Consider the following 11,506-nt stretch of genomic DNA (forward strand, 5'->3'; position numbering starts at 1 on the left):
CATTTTGTTTTTTAATCTAGCTGTTACATAGATATATGTAGGCTGAACACACAAAATACAGCAAAGCAGTTCTCGGTTCAGAAACATACATGAAAGCTGACAAAGCAGAATTGTGCAGATCTAACGGATTATCTTTGAAACGGTAACATGGTGTCCTCCAGACCACAAAGTTCCCATTGGATGACTGAATAAGCAAAACTTCCATTACATTGAGCATACATTCAGTCCTCTTCCTGGAACCTCCATATGGCAATCTCACCGTCATCACTGCAGGAGGCCAGGAGTCCAGCCTCCTTTGGGTTCCAGGTGACACAGTTAACGTCCTGGTTGTGAGCTTTGGTCACCTGAGCAGCTAAAGAGAACACTGGCTCATCTGGATTGGCAGTTTCATCCTCCTTAAACACTCGCACTGCATCATCACCACAGGCAGTTACCAGAGCACCGGTCAGTCGACACCTGCATAAAAACAGTTTAATCAGTTGGATTAAAGACCAGATGAGTGACAATTGAATAAAGACACTGCACATATTAGCAATTATCACATTGGTGTCATCAGCAGTTTTTCAGGATTATTCCATGATTTTCAGCAGTGGGAGGAACAGACAGTAGAGTCTGTTCTAAAACAATGAAGGTGAAATGATTTCCCCAAAAAACAGGAGGAATAACGCTCACTCACAAAAAAATCTTATTGCACTGCTCCCATACACTATAAAAATTAGTCTTACCAATCAATGTCATACACTGTTCGTCCGTGGTACCCAGACAGAGTGCAAACACACTTCCACGACAGGTCTGCATTTAACAAATAGCAGGAAAAAATGATTTTGTTAGTGACATATTTTTTTCTAACTTGACAGAAAACAAATACTGTCAACTCACCTTGTCCGCTTTCACTTGGATACTCTTTCCAAATTTTCACAGTGCGGTCATCGCTGCAGGAGGCCATCCTCTTTCCAGTAGCATCAAAACACAGACTCCACACTGTGGATGTGTGTCCCTGTAAGGTGGCCCGGCACTCCCAGTCATCGTCCTCTTCTTTGTAAATACAGATGTTGTTGTCGTAGCTGGCTGATGCCAGGAGCTGCAGTAAGGACAGAATAAGTAATATTTGCTTAAGTGGAAGTACCAACACCATATTGTAACAATGCAAGAAGTAGTAATGCAATGAGGATGTTACTGAGAGTACGCCAGGCCTTTAGGGGTCATATTGGATCACTGTCCCTTATTGATCATAACAAAGAAACAGGTAGAAAAATAATTCCGGTGCATAGTGCAGACCTACCTCCTGGTTCGGGTGCCACACAACATGTTTGACATCTTGTGTGTGAGAGTTCACAACAGTAACACACTCATACTCGTCTTCTTCATCCACTGTGAAGCAGGAAGCCACAGAATTCACATTTATAAACAGAGCTGGTGTATGTGCAACAATAAATTAGATGCGACACAAACCTTCCCAGACCCAGACACTCTTGTCGCGGCTACAGGTGGCAAGCAGATTCCCTGAAGGGGCCCATGTCACACATTTCACCTCATTTTCATGTCCTTCCAGCACAGTCAAACTCTAGAAGACAACAGTGTGCAATGATAAAGCATTTCTAAAGGTTGACAACAATATGATTTAAAAACATCTCTTCTAACCTCAAAGTCGTCATTCTTCTTTTTCCAGATGCATGTGGTTGCGTCAAAGCTGGCAGAGGCCAGATAATTCCCACATGGAGACCAGGCGACCTTCCTCACAGTGCGCTGGTGTCCATCCTGTAGCACGCTTTTACATATCCAAGAGTCACCTGAAAACAGAGAGGAGTGAGGCTGTTATCCATCCCACAATGTTAGCAGCCTCAATGATTATTATAATTAATTATTATAATTACACTGGTTCTATCTTTCGATCTTACTTATTATGATAATTTAGCTTAATTTGTTTTACATTAAATAAGATTATGATTTTCATTTCTATTAAAGGCTTTTACCACTTTGAATGTATCATTACATAAAACACTGTGTATCGCAGTATTGTGTGACCAGTAGTTAATCAGCAGCTCTCTCGTGTCTCGCTGACAGCTCACCCTCTCGCCCCCATATCCGGATGGCCTTGTCGCCCCCACATGAGGCCAGCAAAGTCCCGTTCGGGTTCCAGCTGACGAACCAGCACCGAGAGTCCGGGTGTGCGCTCAGTCTCTGAACCAGGGACAAAGCCTCCTTCATGGCTTAAATGTCTCTGCGAGTTTCTGCGGTCTCTCCTCTGTTACTGCTGACAGTTAAATCAGACAGGAAGCAGACCGACGTAACGTAATAAACCTGCACAGACGAACCAGCAGCGCTACTTGTCTTTAAGGACACTCATTTGTAAACGTGAAGACAAAACGAACAAAATGCGGGATGTATTAGCACGAAGTACCAAAGTACAGAAGTTCACAAAAACAGGCGCATAGGAAATACCGCCATCTTTGTTATCAGGTGCTGCATTCTTCTTCTTCTTCTTTATTTCCGGCAGACTGGATGCCAATTGGCATATTGCTGCCTCTCTCAGGTCAAGTTTGGTAATGCTTCGATGTATTCCCATTCATTTCAGAGGAAGAGAACTCCTTTTGCTGTGATAAAATTCAAAACTGCTTTCACAATCTGTGGCTGGTTTTCAGATGGGTTTAACATGCCTCGCAGTGATATTCTGTTAATTCCAGTGGCCAGTAGAGCAGAAAATAATTGCTCTCTCTCTGTTCTTTACATATCCAGCAGTCCATCAACACATGCTCAACTGTTTGGAATTTATTGCGGACTCTGCAAAGACCATCTTCATGTTTCCCAATCTTTCTTCCTTGACCAAGATAACATGGTTTTGTGTTCACTTTGTTTTGAATAGAAAAATAATGCCGCCCCTTCTCCTCAGTCTCCCACTTCTTCTGCCACAGCATTGTGGAATATGACAGACCCCCATCACTCACACCCATACACACTGATAAATTAGGCTTCATTCTTAAGGCCATTTTGGCTGCTTTTACCATCCACTCCCACATGTGCAGGCACCCAGAGAAACCCCACTGACACTCCAGCCTTCTCAATTCTATACAACGTTACTAGTAGTTCAATAATAAGTCTGGACGGGCTCCCAGACTACCCTTCTAGTCCACAGGTGTTGCCATTCTCACCAAAAAATGTGAGCCCCACCTCCATAGATATTGAACTGTTTACATGTTTCCAGCCTCTATAAATTTACAGTGCTCAAAAAACAAATAAATAAAGGAAACATTTAAAGAAGAGGCAGTTATCAAGACAAGCCCTATAAAGGAGAGGTTCTGCAGGTGCTGACACATTGATCATTTTGATGTTATTTTGTTCTCAGTGTATTGTGCCCTTGTTATGCTGACTGGTCAAATTGTTGATATTTAAATTTTAAATTTAAAAACTGCTCACATGACGGTTGGTGTTGTCATGACAGCTGGTGGTGTCCTTTGATCTTCCTGCTATATATTTGGAGCTTTGAGGCATTCACACAGTTACTGACTATACATCCACGGTTCACCGCGACACACGGATCTACGGTCACTTCACATCGGGAATAGACCTCGCATAGTGTAAGTCTACAGAACAACTTCAAACACCAGCACAAACTAGTCTATTCTTCTTGTATAACTTTGCTTACTGTTCCACACAGGCTTTGCTTCTTGCTGTCATGGCCCAGAGACAAAACACAAGAGTGGGATTCATGGGTCCTCTTCAGGTTCCAGAGAAACACTCCATCATCCGCAAGCTTGGCCTGCTGAATAATTCCCTCATGGCCAGGAACAACCACGTTGAGGATGAGAACAGCAGACTGTTGGACATCTCCAAGAGACTGAGGAAGCTTCTGGAGATCAGTGGAAGACACTCCAAGCAGCAGACCGAGGAGTTCATCAAAAGCAACGCTGCCAAGGACGCAAAGATCGCCAAGCTTGAGGCAGACCTGCGAGTCCAAGCTCAGCAACACCAGGAGGTCGTCCGTGAGCTGGAGGACCGGAGCACGTCCCTCTCCAGCCGGAACAAAGATCTGGAGGACGAAAACAGCCGACTGTTGGCTGTCAACAAAACGCTGAAGAAACATCTTCGGGACAAATACTACAAGGAGCAGAGCGAAGCCACAACCTCTGCTGACAATGAGAGCGCCCTCAAAGCACAACTGGAGCAGATGAGACAGTTGCTGGAGGCCGAGAGGCAGAAGAACAAGTCCCTTCAAGAGGAGGCCTCATCTCAGCTGCTGGAGGGGGAGAGGAGAACAACGTCCTGAAAGAGGCCACACACCTGATAACTGTACATAGGAGCCTGTGAACATAGTTTTTAATTGTTATTTTTTATGTTTGACCTGTTTTGCTGCAATATGTGATGCTTTCAATTAAATATGAGAATATCATTGAATATATAAAAGTGTTGTTCTCTCAATGCACGTGCTGTTTAAAACAATTATATCTGAAATAGTAATATATAAATGTATTTTTAACATAATTTTGAAAGTGTAAACACTTTATTTTGAGCACATTTTAAGATTTGTAGTATTAAGTGGTGGTAATGACATATCCAAGTGAAATAATGAGCAGCTGGTGGGCTTTAGGGCTAAGGTGGCTCTGCAGTGCAGAAGCACACATTTCAAACTATAGCATTATTTGATTTTATTTATATATTTCTTCATACCCACATGGTTCTTTTAAAATTGTGCGGCTGCCAATTGCATCATCACTGTAAACTGTGTTTCCACCACAAGAGGGCAGCACCTCACAGTCAATCAATATGGTCTGACTGGAGATATGACTGCTAACCAGAGAAAGGGGTTGGTCTGATCAATAATGGATTGATTGGTGAGCAGTGTTTGAAAGCTGAACCACCTTTCAATTACAGTAAAGGCTGAAGACGGCAGTGGCAACAGCTGTTTCAAATGTGCAGGCAAAAGGCACTGACCTGTGTGGGAACAGATCTTCAGGAGGCCTTCCTGGCCAGAATCAATCTGGAAAGACAAAGAAAAAAAAACAGTTCATCTGAACCTGGCTACTACAAATCATTCCTTCCAGCAGATGCTACAGTACCATGATTAGCAGTCATCATCTAGGCAAAAACACTTCCTGTGTGTCTGTCACAAGCAGCTGAGTGGGGGTAAGGATCTGTGGTGTGATCTGTGGTGCAGACACTCCAAGAAGAGAAATAGATCTAAAGGACAGAACCTATCAATACAGTAAACTATAAGATGGAAATACAATTGTTTACAGCATTTTCACAGTAAAATCTAAAACCATATAACCTGCAGTGCCTCAGTCGCTGTCTTTTGTACCAGTCTCCACTAGGTGGTAGTACTGGTGCTCATTTCTATTGAAGCCACGAAGAAGAAGGATGTGAACGAGGAAGTCAATATAGGAAAGGAAGCCAGCGTAAGCTGCCTTTTGTTTTGTTTTGTCTTTGTTTTTCTGTACCAAACCTATGGTCATTTTCAATAGTGTAGTCAGTTAGATTAGTTAATTAGGTTGTAGGCTATCTGATTTACTTCTGTTAAGTTTTTTTTCTCCATAAAAGTTGGTGATATTTGACGTTTACTGTACGTTAGCTTATCGCGCTAACGGCAGAGCTAACAGGCCTGAAGGCCATCTGTCCATTGTGTGCCCGTCAGTCAGATACTTATCCTGTTTTTTTTAATCAGCAGCCAGTTTTGAGGTCGGGTGTTGTTTCGAAACTTCGGATACCACAGTTAACAAATCGTCAAAACCGCTGTCATCGCTTCGTAGCCCAGGTAACGTTACCTGTGACGGCTAGCAAGTTTTATTTTGGTCAGTCGGCTGGTTTTTCACAGAGCTGTCAGACATCCTGACAATAAAGGGAACACAACACTAATTAGAGACAATAAGTAGATCAGATGAGCATGTATGCCCCGCCGGGTTCTAATGTACCTGGAGGTCGGAGGAGGCGAGGGGCCACCTCCCTGCCCAAACAGCCGGAGCGGAGCCTTGTGTCTGCTCTGCCCGGTGCTCTGTCCATTACTGCGCTTTGTACGGCTTTGGCTGAACCAGCCTGGCTCCGTGTTCACGGAGGCACCTGTCCGAGACAAGAGCTGGGGGTGGCAGATGTCCTGGGGTACATTGACCCCAAGCTTCTGGATGGTGAGAAGCAGCACAAGCCCATTAAACCTTCCAAGCAGAGATTAATCCGGCAGCTCACTTGTAAAGCTTTGTGATGTCTTTGTCTCCATCAGATTACTGTGTGAACCCGCAGACCATCTTGCTGCTGAGGGTAATCGCCGCCTTCTGTTTCCTGGGCATCCTGTGTAGTCTGACTGCTTTCCTCTTGGACGTGTTTGGACCCAAGCACCCTGCCCTAAAGATCACACGCAGATATGCATTTGCACATATTCTGACAGGTATTATTCCACTGGTGTTTGTTTTTACAAATCCTTTCATATATAAAATACAGTTGGTCATTTTTAGCTGCTAACTGTTTTTTCTGTCTCCAACAGTGTTGCAGTGTGCCACAGTCATTGGCTTTTGCTACTGGGCATCGGAGCTGATCTTGTCACTACAGCAGCAGCACAAAAAATACCACGGTTCACTCATATACGTCACTTTTGCCATCAGCTTCTACCTGGTGGCGGGTGCCGGCGGCGCATCCATCCTCGCCACAGCTGCAAACCTCCTGCGCCACTACCCTACCGAGGAGGAGGAGCAGGCTTTAGAGTTGCTGTCAGAGATGGAGGACAGCAGTGAAACTTTCCCTGCTGACTATGACATTGCCAATCAGTTTCAGCCACCGCCTGCCTACACGCCCTAATGCCACCAGTCTGGCCTTGCTAACTCGTTTCTCTCTCAGCACAGCTAATAGCTTGGTGAGCAAACCCCCAGTTATCAAACGGATATCTTTGCAAATACTTTTCGCATCGGACGCCTCATGTGCACAGGTAGTGCACCGATCCCTTGAATAACAGTGCTTGGGTGCATGAAAGCTTTCTTTAGTGGTGACAGAAATTTAGGAGATAATTTCACCACTAAAGCGATTAGTGATTTGCATGTAAATGGCTTTTGGGATTTGGTCCTTACATGTAAAGAAAACTATACTGCAAAGAGTGCTCATTACAAGTAATTGATGAAACAGCCACAATTTGATCAATAGCTATTATTGAATCAGGGCTGTGAGCAGTTGTGTTGCTCTTGATTGGACATAGATGGAGCTTTTTGTTAAGCAGCATTTTGATTTGACGTGCTTGCCATGTGTATGGTTTTATTTTACTGATACATCATAGATGCAAAAAATACACTGACCATTTTAGACATTTATTTTATATAAAATATAAAACGACCTTATTTATTGTCTGTGCTGTCTCCTTATTTTTGCTTTGTATGCCTCTGTCACTGGTATAGTCTTCTTCGTTCACTTCTGTAAACTTGAAATAACAAGAACAATGTTGAAAATGTGAGACAGGTCTATGTGGTGTTTTTTTAAAAATGGATCATGGCACGTGTTGTGTGTTGAGAGAGAAATGGAATAATCTGTATTGTTTTTACAGTAAGGGTGACATTCAGAAACGGCAACCTCACCACAAACATTTGCCATGTCATGTTTCTTGTATTTGAAATTTTTTTGTTAAAGAAACCTTATTTGTATTCTGTGATTACCATATGTGACAGGTTCAGTATGTGTTTCCTATGCATGAGTTCTGTTGTGTGCAAATTTGAAGTGTTCAGTTAGAATCTTATGATCACACCTCACATAAGGTGCCAGCTGAGGCTTAGATTTGTGACTGATGTGGTGATTCTAGTTGATTGTGTATGTTCTGTTTATGCCATTTTCTGCATTCAGTTCTTCAGACTGTCACTATACTTTATCACCAGTATGTAAATATTGATTGTTTATACATAAAAAAGTGGTCATAATAAAGTAAATGCCATCATTTGCTTCCTGTTTGCCATGTGTGATTTTACATTGAGTTGTAGGTTCTTTACTGAATGTCACCCAGCCTTACAGCTGAAGTTTTGATTGTGGAGAATATTGACTTTGACGTTTCCGCCTGACCGGGGTATTTCTGGGGTTTACCGTCTAGACGTTTGGCATTACAGAGAGTAAGAGCCTTACAACCTAATGGACTTTAAAGGGCAAATGCCATGCCTGGCACTGTGTAAAGGCATCCTATACACTGGTACCCTATAAAATATACATGCAGTAAGGATGTGTATAAGAAAACTGAATCTGTAAACTTCCCATTTATAAAAAAAACACAATTATTTATTATCTTTGCAAGGGTCCCCATCTCTGCACCACACAGAGAGTTAAACTTTAAAGGGTCAAGATATTTTATGGGTTAAAGCTGTACACGTTTAGATGAATCTCCAAAGCCGAAGTGTTACTCTGTGGCCTAATGCATTAAGTTAATCAGATGAATAAACAAGGTATTAATAGGAAGGGTGTCCAAGAGGGGAAAAGGTCAGTCGAGGCAACTAAGAGATGGCTCTTCTCAGAAAATAGAGCTTACCGGTACGTGGTAACGTCACTTGGCCACACTCCGGTGGTATATATACGGACAGCAGCAGTGAGATCAATATCACAGCCATCAAAAGTCCTCAACGGCTCAGTGGCTCAAACTGTTTAAGTTATATTTTCCTTCCTGACACAGTGAGACCAAAACTAAGTCATGCTGGCAACCAGGACTTTGCTGTCAAAACAAACACTGGCTGTTCTCTCTCGGCAGCCTGCCTGCTTTGTTCACCACGGTGATTATGGCAACTGGGGAAATACCAATATTGCAGTGGTAAGTCAGACAGCGTGGCACAGGTGACAGTAAATTAGTCAGTGCAGGGTGTGTTGTGATTTGTGATTCAATGTGTTCCAGGTTTTCTCAGGATGTGGATGGTGGGATGGGACTGATGTCCACGAGGGTGTATAGTGAGTATCTCTCATTTCACATCATTGCATTCATGTAGCAGCATGCAGAGATGGTAATTCACAACTCTGTCTCCAGCACCATGTACCACCTGAGCCGCAATGGTGCTCGCTTCCAGATGTTTGCTCCAAATCAGCAGCAGATGCATGTGATGGACCACATGAGGAAGCAACCCGCCTCTGGCGAGAACCGGTAGGTTTGTTAGGTGGTTCTGATGCACTTTGACATTATTGATTTATGCTTGTTTATACATCTAATTCCACAAGGCAGTATTTATGATTATTTCTGGCCATCACACAGGAACATGATGATGGAATCAGCTCGCTTCAGTCACAATCAGGGAACAATGCAAATGCAGGACCTGGCCAAGCTGGACGTCAACAGCTTTGACGCCCTCATCTTTCCTGGAGGACACGGGATCACCAAGAATCTGTGAGGAAGTAGAAAATGTGAAGAAATTCTGCTGACACTGGATGCTGTAGCATTAATATTACTTACACCTCTGACCTATTTAGATCCTCTTTTGTGAAGGATGGCAAAGACTGCAAGCTGCACAGCGATGTGGAAAGGGTGCTTAAAGAATTCCACCGTGCACGCAAGCCTATTGGGTATGTACCATTTAATCAATATACAGTCAATTCGTTCTGAATGAAATTTTAAAACACAGCGTCGGTGACTTTAAATCAGATTACATTAGATTACATTAAACTAGATGAACACATAAGACGTGAATGATCCATGTAATGGAATTGGGACACTGTAGCTGCTGTAGTCAGACAATAAATACTAGGCTGTTAATTTAGCCAGAGAAATAGAGACGTGTTCACCTGACAGTGAAATAAAATGTTAGTAGTTGAAAAATATGATCCCATTTTATTAATTTTAACATGGTTAGTGGGATTTTTCTAAATAAATAATAAATATATAAAAGCTAAAAAGCAGCAAGAGCAGCAGGTGAGGTCCTCGTGCCAGTCAGACCTGGCAGATTCTAAAACAATGACGGCTCCAGCAGCAGGGTGACATATGTGATCTGGCAGAAAGTGAGACTGATCCCTGAACCAATGAAGTGATCAGGCGATGAGGTGATGAGATGATGAGCCGTGAGCAGCTGTGCAGCAGGCAGGTGACAGGGTCAGGTGAGCGCAGGGCACTGGGAGGCTCGGGGCAGGATGGCAGGCGGGTCTGAGGTAACGCGGGATTACAGGAATTAAGCTGAAGCTGGAGGATGAGGAAGAGGATGAAGCAGCAGTCACAACACAGGGTTAAAAGGAATAACTTTTGATCTTTCTCCAAGCAAGAGTAATGCTCTCTTTCTGACATTAATACTCTTTAAAATTAGAACTACAGTGTTATAAGGAAAAGAATAAATGATTTTAACCCAGCTACCTGTTATATTGGAGGCAATAAACTGGTTTGTGTTGCAGAGGGAAGCCTCATTGTTTTCAGATCTGCTCCACTGTCCTGTTTAATTAGAGCTGTGGTTTAAATCAAATCCCATTTTTACACAGAAAGTTCTTCTGATTTGTAAACAATTCCAAAATATTCAGCAACAATACAGTTAGCAGGGATTTGCATTCTCAGAAACTCAGGTTAACCTACAGATAAAGAAGAGAAATGATCGCCTGACTGTAATCTTGCCTCACAGGTGCAAAAATACACAATCTCATGTCTGACTGCCCCGCCTCAATGAAATTCTGTTTCAGATTAGCCAGCATGGCTCCTGTTCTGGCTTGCCGTGTGCTGCCCAGCATTGAGGTGACTATGGGCTATGAGCGGGATGAGAACACCCGCTGGGGGAACTGGCCCAACACTAACATGGTCCAGGCCATAAAGAGCATGGGTGCTCGTCACAATGTCCGTGATCCATACATATCCTTTCAGAGGTTTACTAGAGATGTTAGTTAAAAAACATAATCACTGTTCATTCAGTTTTTGCTGCTTTTGCCTTAACGTTTTCTTTCACGAGGCCTATGTGGACGAGAAGAACAAGGTGGTTAGCACCCCGTCTTTCATGTGGGAGACAGAGTATCACTATCACTATATATTTGATGGGATTGGAAACATGGTCAAACATGTCCTGCGCATGTCAACCAAGTGAGGTGACCATTAAAGCCAGGAAGACTAATAGAGGCTGTTGGTATGATACACACCTCTGTACTATGCTGAATTCTGATATGAAACCCTATAAATGTTTTAGTTAAGGAAAAAATGGCTTGTTGTGTGTAATGGGCAAACATATGGCATGTATAGTAGGTGAGCAAACTGATCTGATTCCAGACAACATCTACAGGGAGCCGATCTGAACATCTCAGGGGTATTTTAAGTCAACAACCATGTGATGATAAACACTTGTGGTCATTAATCATGTTTTATTCTTGAGTGAAATAAAGAGAGATACTGTGGACAGCTGCTGGAGATGTTGTGCAATGTTTGTCACACCTGCGGAGGCCTGAGGTTACACCGTGACTCACCGCTCTTCACAGAATGTTGAAATACTGGAGGATTCATAGTGTCAGCATGAGGCTGTGAACATGCTCACTATAGCTGTATGATGTATTTTCTGCCCGACTAAAAGGCCTATGGCACATGGAGAGAAGAAATAACCAAATATCTTATGATATA

The 11,506-nt window shown here is 42.9% G+C and overlaps 3 protein-coding genes across 7 annotated transcripts; 2 read left to right on the top strand and 1 right to left on the bottom strand.

Moving 5' to 3' along the window:
* Positions 1-4: 4 nt before the first annotated feature.
* ciao1 (cytosolic iron-sulfur assembly component 1) lies at positions 5-8,686 on the bottom strand. Of its 5 annotated transcripts, none has more exons than XM_028415229.1 (9): positions 8,477-8,686; positions 4,930-4,975; positions 2,070-2,251; positions 1,642-1,790; positions 1,453-1,564; positions 1,283-1,371; positions 880-1,081; positions 726-792; positions 7-456 (listed from the first exon to the last, which is right to left on the bottom strand). In XM_028415229.1, the coding sequence occupies exons 3-9, from the start codon at positions 2,206-2,208 to the stop codon at positions 222-224; spliced, it is 993 nt and encodes a 330-aa protein (XP_028271030.1). In that variant the 5' UTR covers positions 2,209-2,251; positions 4,930-4,975; positions 8,477-8,686; the 3' UTR covers positions 7-221. The 5 variants fall into 5 exon arrangements, with proteins under 5 accessions (XP_028271032.1, XP_028271030.1, XP_028271031.1 ...); XM_028415230.1 differs by having other exon boundaries at positions 2,070-2,254; XM_028415231.1 differs by lacking the exons at positions 2,070-2,251; positions 8,477-8,686 and adding an exon at positions 5,055-5,370 and having other exon boundaries at positions 5-456.
* tmem127 (transmembrane protein 127) lies at positions 5,851-7,901 on the top strand. The gene is made up of 3 exons (XM_028415232.1): positions 5,851-6,116; positions 6,209-6,373; positions 6,470-7,901. The coding sequence occupies exons 1-3, from the start codon at positions 5,873-5,875 to the stop codon at positions 6,778-6,780; spliced, it is 720 nt and encodes a 239-aa protein (XP_028271033.1). The 5' UTR covers positions 5,851-5,872; the 3' UTR covers positions 6,781-7,901.
* gatd3l (glutamine amidotransferase class 1 domain containing 3, like) lies at positions 8,621-11,293 on the top strand. The gene is made up of 7 exons (XM_028415233.1): positions 8,621-8,752; positions 8,834-8,886; positions 8,963-9,076; positions 9,185-9,316; positions 9,400-9,492; positions 10,588-10,753; positions 10,848-11,293. The coding sequence occupies exons 1-7, from the start codon at positions 8,636-8,638 to the stop codon at positions 10,980-10,982; spliced, it is 810 nt and encodes a 269-aa protein (XP_028271034.1). The 5' UTR covers positions 8,621-8,635; the 3' UTR covers positions 10,983-11,293.
* Positions 11,294-11,506: the final 213 nt, after the last annotated feature.

This window comes from Parambassis ranga, chromosome 9 (assembly GCF_900634625.1).
Source record: "Parambassis ranga chromosome 9, fParRan2.1, whole genome shotgun sequence".
NCBI lineage: Eukaryota > Metazoa > Chordata > Actinopteri > Ambassidae > Parambassis > Parambassis ranga.